The following is a 26968-nucleotide window of genomic DNA, read 5'->3' as shown; positions in this document are numbered from 1 at the left end:
ATACAGGGGACACAAACCAAGTGATTAGCTATGGTTCCACAGATGGAGCAGTCAGACAGCCTTCTCTCTCCCTCCCACCAATGTACCAGGTAACAACACTAGAAATGTGGGTGTCTGTCTCTAAGGGCAGCAGTGACTAATGGAAACTATCTCAGTGGGTACCAGATGGCTTTGTTTTCTTCCTAACTGTAGTGGATGCTGTAACACACCTGTCAGATTCCTCTTCAGAGCTGAAGGATTTATTTTCCCAGCCTTTGGAGACAGCCTTCAGCTGTCAGCCCTCCATGGAACTGCCTTGGGCGAAGACTATCTTCTCCCCTAAGATTAACAGTCCTGTCTCATGGTCCACATTCCATGACAGATCACCATTGAGTTATAAAGGCCTGGCTCCTTCACCCCAGCTCAAGACCAGCCTGAAGGGCCATTCCGGCTTCAGAGTTCCCTAGGGGGTTGGTGGAGCATTTAGTGAGACCATATGAGAGCCCAGCTTCTCCTCTACCCAATCCTACACCCACAGGTGGCAACCTCCAAAGCACTCTCTTATAAACTTCCTGCACACCAATCTACATCTCTGAGTCAGCTTTCTGGAGACCCCAACCTATGACATTACCCAAAATGCAGGCTTGGGCCCTCCTGCAAGGTGGCCCGGAGGTGCAGACTGAAGTCTCAACACACCCAACTGCTTTCACATAACTCTTGGATAAGCCCAGTCATCGAGTCAACCTTGGCCATGTGTCTTTTCCAAACACATTTCACTCTGATAAAGAAAAACAACAACAAAACACTTGAAACTGTTGTGGAAACAGTAAGAACAACCACATATTCCATTTGAAAGAGTGAACACAAGCACAGGGAAATCTTTTCTAAAGAGGCACTGGACATCAGAGAGTAATGCTTAAAGGCTTAAAAATGCTCTCACAAACTTTATTGCATTGAATTTTCACATCCCCAGGACATGGGAATTATTCAGTCTGTTTTACAGATGTGGAAACTGAGGTTTTGAGTGTGAACTCCCTCAGTTGAAGCCAGGAGTTGTGTGTAAATCTTCTGAAGGATATCAGAAAAGTGGAGTTGACCCTAATATCAATATTAGTATGGCAGGGCTGGTCAAGTTGTAAAATATAGCATCATATTGATATATAATAGAAAAGTTATTAATTCACAATTATAAAACGCTTTTCACTACAGCACACATGACATGCTTGCTAATGGGCACCGTTGGTCATTGATTTAGGCTATTAGAGCAGCAGCTGGCCTTCTTCAATCAACCAAGCGTTATCCATAACCAGGATGGACCTGGCAAAGGTCCAAAAACAAAGCAATTTGCTACTTTCCATTTCCCTAAATCCATCACCAAAATAATAGAGCAAACGCTTCCATTCAAATCACTTTTATATATGCTCAGGCTGAACTAGATGAAGGCCCTTGGCAGGCAAAACATTCAGTATCCACTTTAGTACCGTCGATATATGAAGCAATCAACCCAGCCGGGTACTATGTAAATGTAATGGCAAACATTTTAATAATAAACTAAAAACATTCGGACCTCTCAGGTACCAGGGCCCGGTGCCAAGAGCCTGTTTTCGGGGTAATCTCGTGGGTAGGAAGAGAAAGAGGATATTGCACTGAATAGGCGAGTGACTCCCATTGCAAAGTGGAAGATATTTGGAGTAGGAAGAGGCTGAACAAAATCTAATGTATTATCAGCATATATCATTTACACATGGAGCTCAAAGTGGGGTTTGGGAGCCCATCATCAAATTACATTAATTGTTATAAATCACTACCCTTTACTGAGCAGTGTCTATGTGTCAGCCTCAAATTTGTCTTTAAGCATCTCATGGTATGCTTGGCTTTCAGAAGAAATGGAAGCTTAGTGAAGTTAAGTAAACTTCTCCCAGACGGCAGAGTTAGGGTTAGAGCTGGCATTTAAATCCAAGCATTCGGACCCCAGAGCCTGGGTGTTTGCCTGCCACACACACTGTGAGGATCAGAGCTGGGATGCTAACAAGCACATGCAAGGTCTGCTGAACGCCAGGCAGCGCTTGACCTTCTCCCTGGAATGGTTTGGAGCTGGTGGGAGCTGACTGTGGGGAGGAGAAATGAAGTCCAGATCACGCATGTAGCTGGTGTCACGGGTACAGGGTGGGAGGGGACTGTGTCAGCAAATGGGGGAACTTAAGAAAATAAGGACCTTTGTGTCCTCAAAGAAGTTAGCAGGCCGTGTAACATTTCAAAGACTGTATGGTGCCTTTCTTTAAAAGCTCAGTAAAATCAGACCTGACCTGTTTTTCAATGTCTCAATCTCAAGATACTCAAGTGATGCCTATATGGGCATAAATGCTGCTTTATGGGCATAAATGATGCTTCAGAGTGGTAAAGACAAAAATTTTTGGCTTTTTGTGCTCAATTCACCAATAACTTCCTAGAGGTGTATACATTCCCTAAAGGCTGCCCCTGTCTCCAACTCCCCACCAGTGGCCAGCATTGATCCCTCTACCTCCACCCAAACCCGCCTAGTCCCATACAGCATGGTGACCAAGTAGGCAAGCTTTCAGAAGCCCCAACCCACAGGAGAGGTTCCAGAATCACGCTCTCCGCTCTCAACGCCTGGGTGGTTATAGAGCAGCTTCCTGCCTTCTTGTCAGCCTGGGTTTGTGCCTCTAGGAACAGGGACCATTTTATGGAAATGTACCTGCTTGCCCTTCATTTCAGATTTTCCAAGTTGACCTCCCCCTTGTTTTGCCAGAGGCATCTGTTGCCTTAGGGAGGATTAGGATGTAGAATCAGGAATGCAAAGAGAGTGAAAGGTTCAATAATCAGCCTAAAGACTTTAGTGAAACAGAAGTCTTGAAAGCCAGGCTTTACCAAGAGAGAAAAGTGCTTTCTACATTGCTAATGTTTTCCTGTAAGCCTTAGGTAGAGCTAACTCAGGATTTCATGGAGAGGTTCCCACCTACCCTGAGACCATTTTAGCCTGGAAGAGGAGACAGGGGAAAGCTTCTGGACACAGAAACAAGACAGGAAGGCTTTCTGAGTCTCAGAAAGTCTGGCTTTACTCAGAGCTTTGCATTTTACAGTTGAGTATGTTTTCCAAGCGTTTTACTCTGTCTTATTTCCTATGAGCTCAGCAGAATGAGAAAGAATAAAAAAGAAAATATTTGCACATTCCCCTCTTCCCAAGAAGAAAGGCAAGGCTTGAGTCTCGCAGGCTCAGATATTTCTAGCCCCCAGGTGAGACTGGAAAGGTGGCTTACTTTTGCATGCTGAAGCTACTGGAAGTTTCTAAAAAAATGGATGGGGTGGAGGTGGGTGAAGCTCTACACTTTGGGGAGGACTAAATAAGGTGAGCTCTTTTTAGACTAGGAAGGGGTCAGATTCTGAGCCATGTCAGTAGGCCTTCTGGAACGTTCACTGTGCATTTTCATATTTTAAAGGTCTGAGAAGTCCTACAGTTAAAACAAAAACAAAAACAAAAACACAGCATTACCCGAACTTATTTAACTTCAAACCATTTTTCCTCATGGTGCATTCCTATTACCGTTTTGTAGAACAGCAATCCAAAGACAGACGTTTGGAAAATGCGGACTTAGAAAAAATACAAACTACCACGTGCTGAGAATGGAGACCACCCACACAACATGGCTTAGCTGTTAAGACTAAGAACTGAGACCACCTGTGTCAACCTGACTGTTTGTTCCCAGAAGCCTTTGCCCGAGAAAGGTAAGACTAAACCAATAGAAACAACAACAAAAACTTCACTGTTTCAGGAAATTTATGAAGATCAATTTACCTGAGGGCACTGTCGGCTACTTGGACAAATAGCTCATTTATCAAAACAAAAAACTTACTTATAAGACTTACTTCAAGACTTACCTTAAGACCTTGCTAGCATGTCATGAACTTTACCCAATGCCAGTTTCCTACCTTAAATCACAAGAGCTGGGATCTGGGATTCTCCCTCCCAAACCCCATAAATATCCATTCTGACTTCCACCTTCTGAAACATTGCTAAGATTCTGTCAAAGTGGTGTTCCCTATGGAAGACAGCTTTAACAAATGTACCTTTGCTTTATTAACACGAGTTATCTGGTGATATTTTGGGAAGTCGTACTATGAGCTGTTTGGCCACATGACTGAAAACCTATTCAATCTAGTTTTTAATTTATTTTATTTTTTGGCTACGTTTTGGTCTTCGTTGCTGCACATGGGCTTTCTCTAGTTGTGGCGAGCAGGGGCTACTCTTTGTTGTGGTGCGTGGGCTTCCCACTGTGGTGTCCTCTCTTGTTGGGAGCACGGGCTCTAGGCACATGGGCTTCAGTAGTTGTGGCACGTGGGCTCAGTAGTTTTGGCTCACAGTCTCTTGAGCACAGGCTCAGTAGTTGTGGCACACGGGCTTAGTTGCTCCGCAGCATGTGGGATCTTCCCACAGCTCGAACCTGTGGCCCCTGCATTGGCAGGTGGATTCTTAACCACTGTGCTACCAGGGAAGCCCCAATCTAGTTTCTTAAAGCTTACATTTCATTTGTGTTTGTTTTTTATTTTCATTCTTACATTAAAAATGTTTATTATATTGTGAAGCAAAATTGTTTAAGGCTTGAAAGTAAGACAAAAATGTGTGTGGTGGCGGGAGATGTTATTTCAATGTCACATATAAGCATTACTTAAAAAGTCCATTCAAGGATTATTTAATTATCTGAGAAAATTTAATTTGTTCACCTCATAGTTTACTACTCATTGAAGGTTGCATATTTAGTGAAATTACATGTTAATTTGTAGGTTTCTGTATAGTAGAAACATGAATATTATTCAGTAGAAAGGATATCTTGTAGGATATCAACTGGCTTTGTATATAAGCTAGCAGACTGATTCTAAAATTTCTTTATTATTAAATCACCTACAAATACTTAGCTCTCCCAATGTTCTTCGAGTCACACTTATTATCTTATTGGTTTGCTTTTTAGTTGATGAGTGTGGACCTGTCTGCACTTTATATTCCTAAAAGAGTCATATTGTTTAACTTACTGAAAATTGTATTTTGACAGTTTTTGTTTTTTTACAAAAGTATCAGTCTATAAAGCACTGAAATTAAACAAAATGAAACAAAAACTGATCTTTCACTACAGAAGTTTTTTGTTTTGTTTTGTTTTTTGCGGTACGCTGGCCTCTCTGTTGCGGCCTCTCCCGTTGCGGAGCACAGGCTCCGGACGCGCAGGCTTAGCGGCCATGGCTCACGGGCCCAGCCGCTCCGCGGCATGTGGGATCTTCCCAGACCGGGGCACGAACCCGCATCCCCTGCATCGGCAGGCGGACCCCCAACCACTGCGCCACCAGGGAAGCCCTCTACAGAAGGCTTTAAAAGCACTGTCTTAACTCTCTCTGAGTTATTCTCTGCTGAAACTCTTGGAGCTTCCTTAGTTTCTGTTCTTCCTGAGGCCTCATCATTCAGGTCTTTGGATGAACCTGTGAGCCACACAATTTCCTTCCATTATATACTTTTCTTTAGAGTCTTGAGTTGGTTAGGGTTTCTCATAACTGATAAAGTCACTGAATTGTAATTGCAGCTGACAAATATTTATGACAGAACAATCGAACCTCTCCCTAGGTACACAAATTGGCTATACCTATCATAAAAACATTCCTGATCAAAAATGTACATGATGAGAGCAAGAAGTTGGAATTGAGCTATCCCAAAACCAAAGCAGGCAACTTCGGAAACAAAACGATTTTTATGTACATCTCTATGTTAGGCCTCACTCACTCTAGAACTGCCTTGACCTTTCTCCAAAACAAACAAAACACCTGGAAACTTAATCAGAGCTGCTGTGCACCAGACTCCACGCCTTACCTAGGAGATGTTGCTTCTCCATCCCTCTAGACTACAGACAAGGGCCTGGCTCTAGCCCATGCCCTCTCTGCCCCTTTGGACTATGGGAATGACCACTGGGCCACATCCCCATGTGGATCTACCTGACAATCCTGGTTGCCCCCTAATTTCAGTTTCCTTCCCCAGTGCCTAGAATTTGATGCTGAATTCCTCTCCTAGCCTGATTTATCCCTACTCACCCTTGTTTTCTGTTTCTAATTCTACAAACTTCTTTCCACTGAAAAATGCAGTGCTAACCATATTCCTCGGAGGTTTTGACTCATATTTTGAACTGTTTTTCAAGCACTAATTATTTCTTTCATGTTCTTTAGAATCAACGTTTCCTCATTTGGAATTCCCCCTGCCCCCACGGAATTTAATGTATACATATGAAAATTAAGACCAGTTTTAGCTAAAAATAGATCCTCTGGGAGGTCTCTGCAATCAGCTGACTTGCGCAATTAAGAGGAAGCTGGATGGCTGATCACTGTTTGGGCTTCAGAGGAGGATGCAATAAGCTGGTGCAGCAGCTGGACACTTTTCAGGGGTGTCCCGCTAAGACACCACTTACCAAGTTGCTCACAAGGAGAAGCGGGGTTGTGTGGGGTGGCTGGAACCTGGAGGCTGGTCCACCAACACACTCTGCTGCCCCGAGAAGCAGCTGGGATGTGGAGAGGCCAGCTGAATGTTTCAGCGGAATTGAGGTCTGCAATTTTTCACGGGAATGTTCTCCTAAGGAGGGCAGCCTGCGACTCAGAAATCCAAGATGCTCCACACACCAGTGTCCTTGTACCTCACTTGGCAGCAAAACCCAACCTGAACACACATGGTGGTATTTGTGGTGGTCCTTGTTTCTCCTGGTTAGGGTAAATATCCATATGTGTCACTGCAGAAATATATGTTTTATTACACGGTGCTGCCCCAGACGTCCCTGGTGGAGTGGGTAATATACAGCATATACATTTCACTAGCTTTTTCTAAATTCCAAGACACATCTGGATCTAAGGTTGGGAAGGATCACTTCTCAAATGCTTTTCAGGGAACATCCTTTTAATTTTTACCCAAAGAGATCAAACATGAGGAAGCAGAATGTGTGTGTATAGGGAGAGGGTAGTGGCAGGTGCCCCGACAACATGACAATTCCTAAAATGGAGACTTAGAGGAGTAGGAAGAACATGTGGCCTGTTTCAGAGGAGTTAGGGCTAGGGTTGCAAGTTCCCCACGGCACGTTTGGTACACACAGGCACTACCATTCCAACAGCATCACTCTGTAGACATTCCCTCCCTTGCCTTATTCTTTCCAATAATAAAATCACCCAACCTTTATATAGAGCTTCCATGTGGCAGGCACTGTCCTAACACTTTTGCATATGTTATCTTGATTAATCGATCCTTGAAACACTACCTCCCTTTTACAGATGGGGAACTGAGAGGTTTACTGAGGAACTGAGAGGGTGAGTGACTGGAAATACCACCATGTTGCAAGCGATGGAGGCAAGTGATCCAACTCAGAAGCCCATACCAAAAGCCCTGTGAGGCTGTCAGGGGCACCCCAGTCTGTTCTCCAAGGGAAGGACTGGAGCACTTCTGTGGGAGGGAACTGGATGTAGCCCTTCACATGGAGAGAACATACAGAGTCAGGAGATCACAGCTCCTTTTCCACAGTTGGTACTTCTTTTGAGATACTGGGTCTTTAAATCAACCTTCATGCCTAATCCTATCTTACAAACGGCTGTTGACTTGATTAAATGGATAAAATGGTACCCCCGCCCCCTTTCCTAGATCAGAGTATCTTAAACTAAAAAACCTGTTCTCAGCTTAGTGCTTTTACATTACCTGATCTCTCTGCCTAAAGGTTTACCAACGCCGTCTCCCCCTGGCTGGTTCCTTCTCCTAGTTCAGGTCTCAGCTTCACAAAGAAAACTTCTTTAGCCACCCATTCCATCGCAGCCATCCAGAAATCTCTATCACACAACCTTGTCTTATTTCCTTCATAGTATTTATCATCAGCTTTTCACGTAAAAGTTTCCTGTTTTCTTAGATGTGTATTTCTATCACGGCTGTCTCTCTCTTTCCATAAAAAATGAAAGTTCTAACACAAAAGGCATCTTTTTTTTATCTGGTTCAAAATTTTATCCCTTGTACCTAGTACAGGGTCTGCCATAAGGGATGTGTAACCATTCTGTGATTCTTAAATAATTGACTAAACAAATGGGACTCCATGTATGTCATTTCCTTTCCTATCTCCTATTTCTATCTCCAGAAAGAGAATGCAAATTTGGTCAAGTACAAAAAGTGCCTAGGGATATTCTGACTGGCAAGTGTTTGCACCTCTTGCCCTTTTGCTTTCAAGCCAACAAAAATTTCCATGAAAATTAAGATAAAAAAGGACAGACAGAGGGCATCACAATTATTAGAATGTGTGTGGATTTGATCTGTTACAGGATAATAAGACCTTCTGCCTTCTCAAACTATTTAAAGCCATGGTTAATCTTGCCCAATTTATGTTTTGGTGTTGTACTCATTAAGCAGCCCAATTCATGTGGTTCTAACACCTTAAATTCGGAGATGCTCCTGTAACATCTGTATGTTCCTGTACTCTTAACCCTTTGAAGAAAAACAGAAATAAAAGCGATTTATACCAGCTCCAGAACCATGTGAGTGAAGACACTCAACAAGTTGAAGAGTGAGGCCATATGGCAGCACGTAGAATTTGACAGTCTTAATTAAGCAATCTGCTCACCAGCATCACCAGTGAGAAACCTGGCATGATGGCTGTCATCTGCTGCCACGTAAGAGACGTTTCCAACGTGCGTGTGTGCTAGGTTCTAAAAATTCTCTTGCACGGACCACAGCCTGCAGTCGTAGAATGTTAGTCCTGAAAAGGACCTTAGCAACAGAGTGAAAGACCCTCATGGTGGACTCTCTTGCTTTTGCTAGCCCAAATCTTCCTGGACACCTTGACGGGTTCAGGGGTAGGTACATGACCCAAGCTGGACCCAGAGAGTTAGCCATGGGGTGTTCACTGGGGCACTTGGAAAAAGAGATGCTCTGGGTTGTTAACGCTGGAAGAATAAAAGGCTGGGACTTCTGGTGGCCATCCTGGAGGAAACACCTCTGAGAGTGAGGGGTACCAACACTATATAAAGCAGAGCTGAAGAATTAAGTGTGATACTGATGATATCATTAGAGCATCTAGATCCACGTGCTCCTAAAGCCAGCTCAAACCTTGAAATTTTCAGTCGTGTGAGCTGATAATTTTATATAGTTTTGCTAAAGCCAGTTGGAGTTGGGTTACTTTGGATTACAACCAAAAGAGCCCTAATATATCCTCATTACACAAATGGGGAAACAGAGGTCCAGAGAGGAAAAGGGTCACACAAGTCAGTGTTTGAGCTGGGATAAACTCCAGGGATGCTGCATCTCTTTTAGAAAACTTGTCTTCTAGATGTCTTCCCCAGTCTAGACCCTTGGAGTTCTCTGGGGCTCTGCTCTTAGCCTTATTTCACATTCCGGTGCTTCTTAATCATGCTGCCTTCTCCCCTGCCCATGTCTCCTTTGATATGCCTCCCAACCATCCCCATCTCAGAACTTCTGAAAAGGCTCCATGCCAGCCTGAGCCTTCCCAGCTCTTCTCTCGTATCCGTGTCCTATTCTGAACTTCCAGAAAGCCAGCCACACTGTCTGATCGCATGGCTCCCCTTTTCGTATATTCCCCATATTGACAATTCAAAGCACTAAAGGTAGATTTCAAAGTCTCCGTCAGCACCAGCCGCCCCATGCCCTTCAATATCTTAGCACCATCCTCTGCTTCCTTTACCACCAATAACAACCACTGTCAATAACAGCAGTGGTATGATAAAAACAACATGTGTGTTTGGTCTTCTGTGGTGAATCATTCGACCCACACACCTGTCTCAGGAGCAAGGGTGACTTCATGGAGGTGAATGTACATGCCTATAAGGGACAGGCAGAATAAAGGAGGAAGTTGATCAGATGACAGGAAGACAGTAGAGACTGGAGAACCACAAGGAAGGCCTCAGCTACTGTTATTGCTACACTACTTCCAGCAGCTAATATTTTAGTGCTTACGATAGACCAGCCACTTTTCAGAGCCCTTTACATAGATGAACATTTAATCCTCAGAATAACCTGTTGAGGTTGCTACCATTATGATTCTTTTTCCAAATGAGGAAACTGAGGCCCAGGGAGGTTAAACACCGCAACACAACTTGCCCAAGTTGCTTAGCTGATGCTGGGCTAACCTTGGATTTAGGCTCAGGCAGCCTGCCTCTAGGATCTATACTCTAGAGGTCCAGTACTGCCAGAAGTTATGCATTTTTAAAAGTGAAATTCTCAGTGTTGACAACGAACTTCTTTCATTAAACACTTCAGACTCCTACACTGAGCAGCCAAACAGGACATATCTGGGGGACAAATTTAGTCCAAGTGCTGACAGTGTGACTCCTCTGGCCTATTTATTTCTTTCATTCCACTGATAAGAAAACTTATGCCAAGAGAGCTCCGTTGCATCTACATTCCTCTTCTCCTAAGGCCCTCTCACCCTGTTACCTCTTATGTTTCCCAATCTTCAAAGTACAACTTAGGACCCAAGTCTAATGGAAGGATCTCTAAGCATTTTACCATATCCCTCCCTAATGTGTATATGCATTCTTTTTATTCTGCAGTTATTTTATTATATCACTTTACCTTTATGAAATGAGGTAGTTAATATAATGCATTTATGAGTACCCTAGTTAATATTAATTGATTACTCAACTGTTACAGATACGTTGGTGGCGGAGTGGGAGGCAAACCTGTAAAAATATTACATTTCTATAGGACTCTGTTTAAATATAGGGAAAATCAATGTAAATAGGAGTCCACATTCTGATCCAAAGTATAATCACCTTCATAATGATGGAGTGAATTAAGTGACACCAGAGTGATTTTCCTTGGCATATCACAACAGTTTAAACCAAATATACCACTTGAAACTCCAACCTATTCAGATCTATGTAGACTGTAGTACAGGTCACATTAAATAATTACACTAATCAGTGAATCAATCTCCCAACCTGAGAGTTAATACAAGTTAGTAGTACAGAGGACAACGAGAAAATGGAAAGGAAATTATCTTTGTTTTTTATTTCTTAAATCCCTAAAACTGAAAACAAAAGCAAAAGAACTTAGGAAGTTCTCAAGGATAGGGAATATATACAGACAAAATCCCGAGTCAGCTCGAACTCAGGAAACAGGAATTTCTCCACCTGCCAGGTTGGAAAGTTCATCCATTTATTACCACCCAAATGAAATCTTTTCAGCAGGGTCAAAAGGGCCTTTGTTTTGACATTTAATTCACTAGCAATGTATTTCCTGCGTTAGGATGCAAAACACCCCTCACATTGCGTTTTCATTAATTGCCTTCATTTTTTAAGTTCCCTGTTTGATTTATAGTCAATTAAAAACACCCTCAAAAGCCATGACTCATGTATGTTAAGTACAAATATGATTTATGCAACACCATGGACTCCATGGATGACTTGGCTACTAACCAAGGTCGGTATCAAGGTGGCATGACCAAGAAGTGTCTTGGTGAAAGGAACTCATGGGGGAGGGCAGAAAGCAAGGAGTGCAGGGTCATGGACGATCTGGCACTGGATCCATCCAAGACAGGAAAAAGAGGTACTTTTTCTATATTTTTCTGTATTATAGAGGAAGAATGAACTTGTCTACGAACAGAAAAAACATAATGCAGTAGAAATTCTCTATTTCACCCAGGTTGACGAAAGTAGATGGGAAAATTAAGTGGCAAATTTCCTTGATAGGTCACGACCAACATCAACAACAGCTACAAGACACAGGACCAGAGAACTCTGGATAAGAGCCAGAGCACTGGAATCCTGGATTCAAATTTTGATGTCACCAACTATAAGCAATACAACCATGGATGAAGTGCCTCACCTAGCCCAGCCTTAGTATCCTCACCTGTAAAATGGGCACATGAGGGTATTTTTCCCCCTAAGGCCTATTATGAGTTTCAAGGGGACTCTCCACACTTAGAGCGCACACAGTAAATATCGGCTATGAAGGCCACAGATGCCACATTCGTCAGCACTAGGGGTGCCTTTAAAAATTCCCAACATCTGCCTCTAATGTGTGCATACCTGTTACATTTTCTAGAAATTATCTTTCTTTCTGTCAGTATATGCATACAGCCCTTTATGAGGAAATCTCTTGAGTTATCCCTCCTCTCCAGGGAGATGAACATACTGAAACTTTAGAAGAATATCAGAAAAGTCAAGAGATTAAGTAACATCAACCTAATGCCTTAAATCAGTGATTTCCCACCAAAATGAGGTAAACAAAAACACTTGGTGCATTTTTTACAAAGTAAAATTTACTCAAATTAAAAGACTGCCTCCTCTTTTGTAGTTGGTCCTTACTCCTGTTTCGTTTGTTTTTTGATACTAATGACTTTTTAAAAGAAAAGTCTGGCCACAGTAAATGGAAGTATTCTCACTCTATCTCATTTATTAGCTTGCTTTTTTCCCCTTTTTTTCATATTCAGACGTAGAAACATGTTTAAAGTACACTCTTATCAATCCAAGATTTTTAAAAAATTCTACTGGCCCATGAAGTTCAAATCCTAGAATCACTGATTCAGATTTTTTTTTAATCTCTTCAGACTTTAATGTCCATGATTTGTCTTCTAAAAAGTCAGGTTTAGATGGCCATTATAAGGATACCAAACCTATCTAAGACCTCTGAATAATAGTAATAATAACAACAACAATGGCAATAATAATAGCAATAATGATAGTAATAATAATAACAGCTTCCATTTATTCATAACTATGTTCTAAGCATTTTTCCATCAATTACTGCATCAACTCTAGAAGTAAAGACTGTAATTATCCTTCTTAGAGAGATGAGGTAATTCAAACTTACAGGATTCAGGTAACTCACTCTTGGCCACGTAGCTAACATGTTACTGTGTCATATGTTTGAACTCTAGTCAATGTGAGTTTTAAACTATATGACCTTAACCTCAATACTACAATCATCGGGAGGGTACAACTAGAGCCCATCCTTAGTAGAATCATCAAAAGGTCCCTCCCTGGGTGTTGCAAGAGGGGGCTGGGAAGAAGCTGATTCTGCTCAGTGGGAAGCATCTCCTGACAAGAAAATCAGGATGTAGTCACAGGTCCATGACCTTGCTGTCCTGCTTGAATGACCAACTTTGTCCTTATCCCCATGTAGGCCCAAGTTACTCAGAGACAGTTGCCTCCTCTGTGGTCTGGTTCTGTCTCTTTTGCGAGTCTCTTTTTGACTGGGGTCACTTTGCTTTGTTAGGATCTGTGTAGAGATGGTGAACTTACGCCAATACTCGTGTTCCTCTACGTTGCTCAGCTTCTTTTGCAGTTAGCTTGGCTATGTGACTAGGTCTGGCTAAGAGTGTAAGCAGAAATGATACATGTCCCTTTTGAGCTCAAGTGGTTAAACATCTGTGGTGCCTTCCTCACCCTTTTTCTCACCCCCCTACTCTCCAGCTCGGTGACTTAAGAGTAACTCAAAGGCCCAAGGTGGCAGGACCAAGTTGGAAGTAGCTTGGGTCCTCGAGTTCCTGCGTGGAGGGCAGCTACTCAAAGGAGAGCTACCCAGGAAAGCAGGCAACCTGCAACCACATGACCTGAATGAGAAATCAACTCTTATAGAGTTAGGTCGCTGGGGTTGTTTCATAACAAGCCTATTTTGACTAATGAGGCTTCTTTATTAAAAGTGTAATTACACAGGTTGTATCTTAGGTGAACTCGGGTGTGGCAGTTTCTCTCTGTGTATCTGTGTTTGTGTGTGTATAGTCCAAGAGGAGTGATCCAGGAAGGATGAACAAGGGGGATGAAAAGCACTGACCTGATAGTGGCTGGGTGGCCAATAAGATGTCCTTTCTGGACGCTGGAAGTTGGAGACATCTCTCCCTATAGAGGCTGGAGGATCATGAGTATGGTTTCCCTTAGTGAACAAGATGACCACAGATCCCTCCTTAATGCCAGGAAGGTCTGTCTGAGCTGATATGGCAGGGCAGAATATTCTGTTCTATAATTTTTCAGGACACAAGATAGTCAGGGGCTTATCACTTGGTCTTTCTCCATATCAGATGGGGGTCTTGTCAGTTTTCCAGGCCAGATATTCTTCTGGAGCCTGGGTCAGCTGGGAGGCTGTACACAGGGTCACTATCCAAATATTGTGGTATCAAGATAGCGGCTACCAGAACTGCATGATTTTCATGTTGCAGGAGAAGCAACCCCATCAATTTAAGAGAATTCGGGGTGTTGGAAACCCCTGGGGACCTCCTGCAACAAACCCCCCACAAATTCCTCCTGGAGTCCAAAGGCCTTGAGTGGATATCTCCTTTCTGAGTTTCTGCCTTCTAAACTGCCTTCCCCTTTCTTCTTGTACTTCCCATTGAAAATGACAATAAACACATCTCCCAGCTCACGTTTTAAGACTGAGATGAAGCCAGGAAACTTTTGTCCAAGTTATCTTGAGTTGGGGGTTTTGCATCATGCTGTGAAAGTTACAATGATAAAGCTCCCCTGGTTACATTAGAAGAAATAGTGGGATGCCATGTTTTGATCCTAGAAGCTTGTTGAAAATGGCCCTTTAAAGACGAAAGCAAGTCTAGTTAGTGGAAAGGAGAGTAGAATAAAGAGTTATTTGGATGTGAAGAAAATAAAAGGCTTTAGAACAACTGAGGGAAAGATGTGTCAGAGTTAACAGTGAATAAAATATTAGGGAAATAAAAGGAGTGGAGGTGACCATTAGTAACAGTTAAAGCAGAAAAAGATAAGTCATTGAGAATTGAGGGGAAAGATGAAAAAGGATAAAAGGAAATATTACCGTCTGAACAAAAAGAGCAGGAAGCCATGGATAGAATAAACATTCCCTGTAATGCGGCTAAAAGCTAACACAGAATTGGTTGAATATAAGTCTGGGGTAGGAGCAGATATACTATGTCTGTAAGGCAGAGACAACATTTTCAGACAAGTTTATAAAATGGTGAAAAGTGTAGACATAAATTGATTGATAATGCTGTACTTTACACTTTCTGCAAGGTAAAAATTCACAATAATTGGAAGCCAAATCGCCTAAATATTGCAAAGATAAAGGAAAAATGGAAAGTGTAACTGCCATAGGAGGAGTCCAAGGTAATGTTACTAACCTGGTTTCTTTTAGCCTCTGTTATTACCTAGATCGTCAGCTTATATTTACACATCACTGAACTATCCCTAACCATTTTCTGGATCTTGGTAGTGGCCTCAAACATCTAAGTATTTTTAAACATTCTGGTTCTGCTTGATTCTTTCCAGTTTTCATCCAGATGTTAGCCTTGTGACAATATGGCCTTCATTCTGAGAGGTCACACCACTCATTGGTTTCTTGGCTAATCACATTTTTCAGAGATAGAAAGGTCTTGTGTTGGACCATAAAGAAATGCATGAAAGAAACTGAGAATGAGAGGGGAGGGAGGCAGGGAGACTTAAAATGTTAGTCGGTTAGGGGGAAAAGTCCGTTCAAAATTTTGTGCTTTTTATTTCCTCTTCCATGTGGAATAGAGCAAAATACATTGCTACTGCTTCTGGAAATCCAGATTTCCCAAACAGTATTCGATAGACATTCTCAAGTCTGTGAAAACTTTCTTCTTCATTTAGGCACAATTAACCTTATTCTCAGGGTTATTCTCACGACAACCTATGTTCACTGCTTTGAGATGAACTGAAAAGTATCAAACCAAATCTGCTCTTTGTATTTTTTTCCCTAGTAATATACACAGACCCACAGTTTCACTGAGAAGGGGGCTAATCAGATTTTGCTGATCCAACAATTCACATACAAATTCACATATAAATTTTTAAATATCCTCCATCCCTATATCACTGACTTTTCCTGAACGTGCTATCATTGATAATCAACCTAGTTCCATTTAGCATTTACTAGCTTACACAGAATCAACAGCCATAACCCACTAAATTACTTAGGGGATTAAAAAAAAAAAAACTACATAGACACACACAAAACTGTGATATTGGAATGTACAGGATGGTCTAGTTTAAATGAAAAAGGTCCCCCAAAGTATGATTGTTTCCAGCTTCTCAGAGGTGAATTAAAAGCTGTTTGGTGTCGTGAAGATTACAGAAGCCATCACATTTATGGGCCTGCTTTGCATACCAAGTCTATTAATAATTTCCATACTCAGGGTGGCTTCACATTTCCACACATGTTAATATAGATGCCATTTGGGAATTGCTTGGAGGAAAAGAGAAAAAAAAGAGAAAAGGAGAAGAGAAGAGAGGAGATGATGCAGACGAGAGGAGATGAGAGCCAGAAAAATGGTACCTTAAACCAAGTTCCGTTTAAAATATAGTGACTCTGATAAATAGAAGAATCAAAAGACAAATGAGAGTTCGTGATGGCCTGACCCAGGAGTCACACTCAGGGATCAAATTAACATGAAATCACACACTGGAATTCACTTATTGTGCCAGTCCTGCACCTTGTCATTATAGACTCTAATTATTGAAATGATTTCATAGGCATAATTGCATCAAGATGTGCATGGGCTTCACCTTGGAGGGCTCCCTTGATGCTCAACATTGTATCTTCATTACTGTGTTCCTTTCAACTCTTAAAATGTGCTCCAGCCTCCCAGAACAATCCAATCGAACAGGCTGAGTTTTCGTTTCCCCCTTTTCTTTAAACATGCCAGCCACATAGCACAGGAATGAAGGAATTGTGGTTATCCTGAAAGGCAGGCCTGGGACCATAAGGGCAAATGTACAGTTACCTTCCCTAAAGGGACCATAGAGCATCTGACCAAATTAAACCATTGTTTTCATATCCTTCTTTCCCAAATGTTAAAGAATGGTGCTCAAGAGCCTACAATTAAAGGCTTATTTGTCTACCATCAATTTTTAATTCATTGTGCTAAAACTAAGCTTGTCATACCTTTAGCAATGCACTCCATGCCCTCATAAAGATAAAACAATATAACACTGGCATTAAAAACAGGAAGAGATTATAACCACAGATCTGAGCAGAGCATATTTTGAGGACATTAATTGGATTTGGGGGGATTTGAGTTTAGAATAGCCAGTAGAGGTTTCAAATCTTTCAGAAAACTATCTTATTAGCATTAAGAATAAGAGTTTAAATTCCTATGCCTAAAACTTCCCAGAAGCTAACATCCTGCTCTCACCATTATTTTGATCCGATGCTATGTATGAGATAGAACAGCAATCCATAGGAAGGCAATGGTCTGTTCTCAGGATCTGCCCAGAGGAAATGGATTTCATACACTGGAGGCTTGGTGGTCCCCTTTCCTGGGAGCAGTCAGGAAATGCTTATCGGTGACAAACTACTAAAAAGAGACACACACCACTCTATTCACCTCTAAGCTGACAAAGCCCTAATTCAAGACCTTCCACCCTGGGTCAAGCAGTGACATAAGAAAAATGATCAGAAAATAGTTTAGGGAATACCGTATCCTGAGTCACATTCTTAGACATCGGTGACTAGGCCAAAAGCGTCGTCAAGCGACATTGCTTACGGTTTAGAATCGCCTGGTCCTCGATGAATTCAGCTGGCTGGTTGATATGGAACAATTTCTGCTGAAATCCAGGAGTGCAGTCCAAATCTTCTGCAGATGTTAGCTGCAGCACCTGAGAAAAATGAAGCCATCAATATTTTAACAGCGGCTTATACGTTTGCCCTGGTAACTTTTACCAAATCTGTGACTTTTAGAAACGAGCTGAGGTTTTAATTTCATTTCCCAAATTAAGAGGTAAGTTGATACCTCTCCTGTGGCTGCCAACCATTCGTTTTGGCAATGAGATTTGGAAAACACGCAAATGGGAACAGCTGCTGCAGTGTCCATTAAGTTGTAGTTAAAGAAATAACTTCCTCAGATTTTTACACCTGCTAAGAATCTCGCCATGCTTTCCACGTGTGAAATTTCATTACAGAAACTGTCAATTTCATATGACGCCTGAGCTAAAACCAACTTCACTTTCATAGATGCAAAGGGACACGGTCATCGACAAAGAGGAGGAAAATGGAACTATTCCATTGGAAGTTACTTCTAACAAGAATCCAGGGCCCCATAGACCTTCACAGTCCAAGATGGTGGTCACGAGCCACAGGTGACTACTGAGCCCTTGAAATGTAGCTGGGCTGAAACTGTCAGTAGAAAAATACATGTTGGATTTTGAAGACTATATACTGAAAAGAAAAATAAAGTAAAATACATAATTAATAATTTTTATAGGATTCCATGTTGAAATGCTACTTTACAGATTGGACTAAATAGATCCACTATGAAAATAAATTTACCCCTTTCTTTTGACTTTAGTGTGTTTGGCTACTAGGAAATGTAAATTTTACAATTGCTTCTGAAGGCTCAGCTTTGTCTTTGCAAATCCTTGGGGCACTTCATCCAGAAGTTAAAAATTTAGGTTATATGTTTTGGAACATAAAAGTTATGTTAAAATACTCTTGGACAAGGGGTAATGAAGTAAGGTAAGAAATAGTCATAGGCTTAGTAGGCAAAGACGATAAGCAGTGTGAAGTTAGAGATTACCTCTTTTTCCCCATCTTGTATACCGAGCACCTACCACATAGACTGGCACAGAGAAGACGCTCCATAATACTTACAATACAATGATTGCTAATATTTTTCAGCCTTCGCTATATGGCAAGCACTGTCCTAAGTTTGTTGCATGCATTATCTCCTTCAATCTCCACAACAGCGCTGTGATGTACTTAGCATGTTATAAGACACATTTTGCTGACAAGGGGCCTGACATTCTAGAGAGGCCTACAATCTTGCCCCGAATCACACAGTTAGGATGGGTGGAGTCAGGATCTGAATCCAGGTTTAAACGTTCTCTGATTTTGACAGAGCTCCGCCCACACCCTTCAGGCGAGAATTTGTATTTTTTTGTCTGGGAATTTCTCTGAAATCTGTGGGAGGCTGCTTTACCCGAGTATGGCACCAGCAGGCAGTGTTTGGAAATTCACACCCCCAAGACCATCGCCATAACTGATGAAAACTGCTGTGTGAATACCCCAGCCCTCAGGTGAGATAACGCAGAGGCAAGTGTTCCGTCTCCCACTTGGACTTAAGCAACAGTTGTCCACGGTGGTATCTGGCTTGATAACTCACCGTCCATTAGCTGCTTTCTCTTCTTTGGCTCATTTACTCATCCCCTGTTGGTATTTTTCTGACATCACCCTCCAAATAAAACTATTTGCACTCAAATCTTTGACTCAGTGTCTGCTTATTGGGAAACTAAACTTTGATACCAGAATGCAAACTCTTTTTTTTTTTAACTTTTTATTTTGTACTTGAGTCTAGCTGATTAATGTTGTGATAGTTTCAGGTACACAGCAAAGTGACTCAGCCATACCAGAATACAAACTGTTAACCACTGCACACAGGCTGTTGAAGAAAACTCATTATCATCCCCACCGGTGATCTCAAAGGAGTGTACAAAAGGTTGGAAGCTGTGGAACCAGGGCTTCTCTCTAAATATCAGCTCTCTGAAATGCACTGAACCCAAAGAACAAGAGCAAGAATCAATCTCCCAAGGTTCACCATGTGGCCGGCCTGAGAAACATCAGAGGAACTGAAATAGGAGAGTCATCACCCTGACAGACATCATCCTTCTAAAATCAAAGGGGGGAAGGATGCTATAGTCGCATATTTGAGCAGTTCTGTGTGTAAAACTTTCCCTTGCCTTGACAGCAGGCTCTGAATAGATCACGTCTAAGGCAATCATAACGCTGACATCCCGAGTGGTGCACACAGAACACGCAGATTCAGGACTCAGAATCATTTGCTGGCAATTATGCAAGCAGAAAATCTATAACTGGCCAACGTTAATTCAGTCAAACATCAAGTTGTCAAGGGTTGCCTCCAGGCACCTTATGCCTACAATTATACGTTAACCTTATAATCAGCTAATTCTTCCCTCAAATCCCAGACCAGTAAACCAGTCATTCCCGAGGAATTAAGGCAGACGACATTTCTCCAGGGATCCTGAGCTAAGAATCCAAGATTGACTGAGAGCACAGGGGAGTGGAATTCCTCGTGCTTATCTCTCTGTGGCTTAGTCTCTGTCCTGGCCTCTTGGCAGGTTCTACTTAGGATTCCTCTGGAATCATCAAGGAAAAATAAACCGTTTCCAACTGCAGATGCTCAGGGAGGGTGAGGGTGGTGGGAGAACTCCCAGAGGCTCAAGGTTTTTGGGGGTTTTTTTTGCAAATGCTTGGGTCACTTTATCCACCAGGCAAAATTCAGGTTAAAGGCTTTGTAATATGAACACACAGCACTCTCCTGGGCCAGTGTGACTTAGCAAGGTAAGAACTAGTCAAACAATTCATTCACTCTCTCCTCCCTGTGTCCATTAATTCACTTATTCCCAAACATTTATTAAACTCCTGGGATTCAGTGAGCACTTTGCTAGGTGTTGTCCTGGAGCTTATGGAGAAGCCCTATAACACAGTCATTAAAAGCATGAATTCCAGAGCTGTTTGACTTCGTTCATTCTTGGCTCTGCCCTTTACTGACTGTGCTATTTGGCATTTTTTCCCCCAGCCACTCTGGTCTCAGTTTTCTCATGTAGAGAAATATGGAAAACAAGATGTGCATTGAGGGTGGCCATGTGGGTTCAATGGAATGATACATATAAAGCAATTAGAATAGTGCTGCACAGGATAAGCAGTCAGGAGTGTTAACTGTTATTATGGACTATAAAGGTGAGAGGCATTAACAAATCATCATTTAATTAATTGATTAACTAAAATTAAAATTTAACTTGAAAGGAAATCACGGCTCTCTTCAGGAGCACGTAAAAGCTGGGAGTCGGGAGTCGAACTTCATCTAGAGGAATCAAGGAAAGCAAACCCACTAAAGGGGTTATTTCTGCTTTGATCTCAAAGACGGATCAGAATTAGCTGGATAAATGGAGAGGAATACAGAGTGGTCTCTTTAACCAGTACACACTTTGCTTTCACGTGAATTTACGCCTCTCTGGATTTCATGCAGCAGATCTCTGAAACGACAAAACTGCGTTTAAAAAAGAATCCAGGGGCTTCCCTGGTGGCGCAGTGGTTGAGAGTCCGCCTGCCGATGCAGGGGTCACGGGTTCCTGCCCCGGTCCGCGAAGATCCCACATGCCGCGGAGCGGCTGGGCCCGTGAGCCATGGCCGCTGAGCCTGCGCGTCCGGAGCCTGTGCTCCGCAACGCGAGAGGCCACAACAGTGAGATACCTGCGTCCCGAAAAAAAAAAAAAAAAACCAGACTAATTTACGGCTCCCCAAAAGCTGAATGTCTGGCTGAGCACTAGTGGTAGAGCGTTCGAGTTACTGCTATTACCCCTTGATTTTTGTAGCAGATTTCAAATAGCATTCAGCTATGAGCTTGCCATGGCTTCAAATTCAATAGCACTGAATTTGGTGGTGGGATATGCAGAGGCATCCCTCACTGGTCTAAGATGAGCACTCAGACATGACTCCAGAATTAGGCAGCCCCTTCTCCAATATCATCACATGTCACTCTTATAAATATGATACCTGGACATGCTTCTCCCCAAACTCTCTTTAACATTTCCAGAATATATGCTATGAGCAACATTCCAAATGCATCTTTAATGCCATGGCAGTAATGGTCTTCCTACATGGTTCTTTTGTTCATTTATGCATTAGTTTGCACTTCATCAACAATCGGCAACCAATACACCTTTGAAAGCTCAGCAATGATCAAGTTTTATGATCACCAAAGGATTTCTACTACGTGAAAATTACAATCAGCCTGCTTATGAAGGCAGATTCACGTTCAGACAGACTGTAAGCACAGGACAGAGCCACAATGGTTCTGTATGAATCCCAGTTTACCAGCTGCCATTTACTAACTGTAACCCTCTGTATCTCAGTTTCCTCAGATAGAGTCTTATATGTTGTCATGAGGATTAAGTGAGTTAACTATTGTAAAGAGCTCTGCACGGTACTGGACACATAATAATTGCTCAATAAATGTTTGCTATTATTATTTTTACCATTATTATTTCTATGTATTATGTTTAAATCAATATACAGGATTCACTCATATTCCCAGGGTAGACATTGACAAATATCAAAATATTACTTTTGTTCAATGGATAGACTATGCTCAGAAATATCAGAGGGAAACAGTAGGGATCTGAATCAGGTAAAAGATAAGGAGAGAATGTGCACCTTGGGGTCAGCTGCACAGTAAGCACATCAGGGCCTATCGTGGACTGACTTGAGCTGCTTTTGCAGGACACTGAGCCTCCTTTAAAATGACAGCTCAGGGACTTCCCTGGTGGTCCAGTGGTTGAGATTCCACGCTCCCAGCGCAGGGGGCCCGGGTTTGATCCCTGGTCAGGGAACTGGATCCTGCATGCCACAGCTAAGGATCTCGCAGGCTGCAATAAAGACCCCACATGCCGCAAGAAAGACCCCGTGTGCCGCAACAAAGATCCTGCGTGCCGCAACTAGGACCCAGCACAGCCAAATAAATAAATCAATATTAAAAAAAAAAAGAATAAAATGACAAATCAGAGCTCTGTCCTCTATGTACGAGCCCCTGCCCTAAGCTTATGTATGGATGGCAAATTCTGACAACACACTCTTCATACCTGCTTCTCTTCTTAGCTTCCATTTCCGTGCTGCTGTTCAGAGCCTTCTCTTTTAAAAAGAAAGTTTATGTTTATCCTCACAGGTGCTGATTCAAGAGCATAGCCAACTTTGGAGTTTGCTTCCAGAAAAATGATTTTTTTCTGCCCCAGACTGCAGGTTGCCAACTGGCAGCATAAGGGATGGATCGGGCCAGCAGATGTGGTTGGTTCAGCCAGAGAAGTCTGTCATAAAAGTAAAATTATCATGTTCTATCGAGCACACCTCTCTGAGCTATCCTTGCCTGCACGACTCCCTACGTTGCTGCTCCCCAGCACTCAACTTAGTTACACCCTAGTCTGGCCCTCTAGGCATATGAGTTTGCAACCCCTGCTTTAGACTTTGGAAATAAGCTTTTCAGGCAAAGAACTCTCCTTGTTATGAGTATCTAGTTACTTCTCATAATAGTACCCACAGCTATGTGCTCCTGGCTCTATTGCAGTAGTTTTGGTCATGTGACTAAGCACTGGCAACAAAAGGAGGGTGGAAGCAATTTCACCACTATTCCTGGCCCCCGAAGTGCCCTCTTTTACCCAGCTCGGAGAATAGAATAGAAGGACTTCCAAGGTGGTGGAGGAATCCAACAGAACGATCCGAGAAATCAGTCACTGCTTAGAGGACAAGCACCTGGGAGAGATGCCCAGCAAGGAAACTCCACCTGCAGCCTGTGGTCCCTGAGATCTGGGGTTGTTTGTTACACTTGGCTGACTATGCACTAAACCTGGAAGGCATAAGGGCAGAGGGTTTTCTATATGACAGCATCACAGACTGTTCTAGAGGTCAGAGAGAAAACAGAAGAACTGAAGAAAAGCTTAACACAAACGGCCATAAATAAAAACAGAGAAAGTTACTGCCACAAATAATTATATCAGCAGGCTGTGAACAAGCTCAGATCTCATCCTCTCTTAAGTCAGCTTCAAAATGGTATTTTCCAAATGAACTCGCTAGTGTCTCCTGGCCCCTTGTTGTTTTCCTTTCATTGACTCACTCGCTTTTTGCTATTAGGGTAGATGGGCACTTACTTTACCCTTGCCACAAAACACCTCCGGTTTACTCTTGTCAAAGTCAGTCCAGTGGAATCAGTTTGGAGGGGCTTAGACTGGCGGAGAAGAAAGGCTACTATCTCTGATTTGCAGGATAGAAAAATGTTACAGCAATGTATCTGATTGATTCTTTATCCTGCCAGGGACCAAAAACCCCGAGTCCTGGAAGGGTTTATAAAGGCACACCTCCTACAGGGAAAGCACAGAGAAAAGAAGCACTTCAAAGACACACACGTACACACACACACACCTGCAGGCGCACATATTGATATGTTCACTGTAAGTGTCAGTTCATGTCATCCACGCTCCCTGAGTCTGACCTCCTTGAAATATTCCTGGTGTTTTACAGCCTCTGGACACAGAACACCTGCCACCTTCTTGGCCATTAATGCACGACACTTAGAAATGATTTTGTAATTCTTGGGGAGATAAAGGGTTCTGTTGTTGACTTCATACACAGTTTGAGACCAACATTCTAGACTTATTTCTAATTGAATGATACTCAGTATCTTTTCCTCAAATTATTAAAAGGGAAGATGCATATAACTGGAAAAGCCTGGGACAAGAAGCCAAAACTAATCTGAGCCTGAATTCTGGCTATGTGGCCATTTCCCTGACTTTTGGCAAATTACTTAAACTTGAACAGCCTCTGTGTTTTCTTTAAATGAGCATAACACCACCTATGCATACAGTTGCTGGGGGACTTTAATGAGATAATGTAAAAAGAAAGACTATATGGTAGACAGAATAATGGTCCCCAACAGATGCCCTCAGTCTAATCCCTGGGACCTGTGAATATGTCACACTAAATGAAAAGGAGAATTAAGGTTGAAAATCACCTGACCTTAAAATAGAGTGATTATCCTAGATTAGATGGACCCCATGTAATCACACTTAGAGAAAGAGATGTGACAATGAAAGCCAGGTCATAGTGATATCATGTGAGAAGGACTCAACCTGCCATTGCTGGCCTTGAAGGCGGAGAAAGGGGCCACCAGCCAAGGAATGCAAGAGACGAGAAGCTGGAAAAGGTACCAAAAAAAGGATTTTCCCCTGGAACCTCAAGAAGGAATACAGCCCTGCTGACACCTGGATTTTGCTCAATGAGACTTCTGACCTTCAAAACTGTAAGATAATCCATGGTGCTGTTTTACATTGCTAAGCATGTGGTACGTTGTTACAGCAGCCACAGGACACTCATATGGTTACCACAGTGCTGGCCCCACAGTAGACACTCAGAAAATATTGGTTCCCTTTACTTGATTTTTCAAGATATAATTTGAGCAAACCAATGGAGAGGGAGAAACAGAGGAGGGAAAGAGGAAGGTGGAGTGGAGGGAAACTGAGAGAGGGAGGAAAAGAGGAGAGGGAAGGTGAAAAAAGGGTCATGACATTGGTTCAAGATGGCGGAGTAGAAGGACGTGCTCTCACTCCCTCTTGCTAGAGCACCAGAATCACAACTAACTGCTGAACAATCATCGACAGGAAGACAATGGAACTCACCAAAAAAGATACCCCACATCCAAAGACAAAGGAGAAGCCGCAATGAGACAGAAGGAGGGGCACAATCTCAGTAAAATCAAATCCCATAACCACTGGGTGGGTGACTCACAAACTAGAAAATAATTATACCACAGAAGTCCACCCACTGGAGTGAAGGTTCTAAGCCCCATGTCAGGCTTCCCAACCTGGGGGTCTGGCAATGGGAGGAGGAATTCCCAGGGAAACAGACTTTGAAGGCTGGCGGGATTTGCTTGCAGGACTTCGACAGGACTGGGGGAAACATAGACTCCACTCTTGGAGGGCACACACAAAGTAGTGTGCACATCAGGACCCAGGGGAAGGAGCAGTGACCCCATAGGAGACTGAACAAGACCTGCCTGCTAGGGTTGGAGAGACTCCTGCAGAGGTGGAGGGTGGCTGTGTCTCACTGTGAGGACAAGGACATTGGCAGCAGAAATTCTGGGAAGCACTCCTTGGCGTGAGCCCTCCTGAAGTCCACCATTAGCCCCACCAAAGAGCCTCTAGGCTCCAGTGTTGGGTCGCCTCAGACCAAACAACCAACAGGGAGGGAACTCAGCCCCACCCATCAGCAGACAAGCAGATTAAAGTTTTACTGAGCTCTGCCCAACAGAGCAACCCCAAGCTCTACCCACCACCAGTCCTTCCCAATAGGAAGCTTGCACAGCCTCTTAGATAGCCTCATCCACAAGAGAACAGACAGAAGAAACAAGAAGAACTACAATCCTGCAGCCTGTGGAACAAAAACCACATTCACAGAAAGATAGACAAAATGAAAAGGCAGAGGACTATGTACCAGATGAAGGAACAAGATAAAGCCCCAGAAAACAACTAAATGAAGTGGAGATAGGCAACCTTCCAGAAAAAGAATTCAGAATAATGATAGTGAAGATGATCCAGGACCTCGGAAAAAGAACGGAGGCAAAGATCGAGAAGATGCAAGAAATGTTTAACAAAGACCTAGAAATTAAAGAACAAACAACTACAAGAATTAAAGAACAAACAAACAGAGATGAACAATACAATAAATGAAATGAAAAATACACTAGAAGGAATCAATAGCAGAATAACTGAGGCAGAAGAATGGGTAAGTGACCTGGAAGACAGAATGGTAGAATTCACTGCTGTGGAACAGAATAAAGAAAAAGAATGAAAAGAAATGAAGACAGCCTAAGAGACCTCTGGGACAACATTAAATGCACCAACATTCAAATTATAGGGGTCCCAGAAGGAGAAGAGAATGAGAAAGGACCCGAGAAAATATTTGAAGAGATTATAGTTGAAAACTTCCCTAATGGGAAACGAAATAGTCTCCGCAGTCAAGGAAGTGCAGAGTCCCATGCAGGATAAACCCAAGGAGAAACACGCTGAGACACACAGTAATCAAATTGAAAAAAATTAAAGACAAAAAAATATTATTAAAAGCAACAAGGGAAAAATGACAAATAACATACAAGGGAACTCCCATAAGGTTAACAGCTGATTTCTCAGCAGAAACTCTGCAAGCCAGAAGGGAGTGGCACGATATATTTAAACTGATGAAAGGGAAGAACCTACAACCAAAATTACTCTACTCGGCAAGGATCTCAATCAGATTCGACGGAGAAATCAAAAGCTTTACAGACAAGCAGAAGCTAAGAGAATTCAGCACCACCAAACCAGCTCTACAACAAATGCTAAAGGAACTTCTCTAAGTGCGAAACAGCAAGAGAAGATAAGGACCTACAAAAACAAACCCAAAACAATTAAGAAAATGGTAATAGGAACATATATATTGATAATC

At 42.4% G+C, this 26968-nt stretch overlaps 1 protein-coding gene across 1 annotated transcript in view; it reads right to left on the bottom strand.

The window, feature by feature from the left end:
• CDH13 (cadherin 13) overlaps nucleotides 1-26968 on the bottom strand; it is a 1022168-nt gene that overhangs the window by 787818 nt on the left and 207382 nt on the right. The window contains exon 2 of the mRNA XM_067721248.1: nucleotides 17475-17586. Within this exon, the coding sequence (XP_067577349.1) occupies nucleotides 17475-17586 (112 nt within the window). The remainder of the gene's footprint in view (nucleotides 1-17474; nucleotides 17587-26968) is intronic.

This window comes from Pseudorca crassidens, chromosome 20 (genome assembly GCF_039906515.1).
Source record: "Pseudorca crassidens isolate mPseCra1 chromosome 20, mPseCra1.hap1, whole genome shotgun sequence".
Classification (NCBI taxonomy): domain Eukaryota; kingdom Metazoa; phylum Chordata; class Mammalia; order Artiodactyla; family Delphinidae; genus Pseudorca; species Pseudorca crassidens.
Note: the sequence above shows the minus strand (reverse complement) of the source record. Positions and strands in the feature narration are given on the sequence as shown.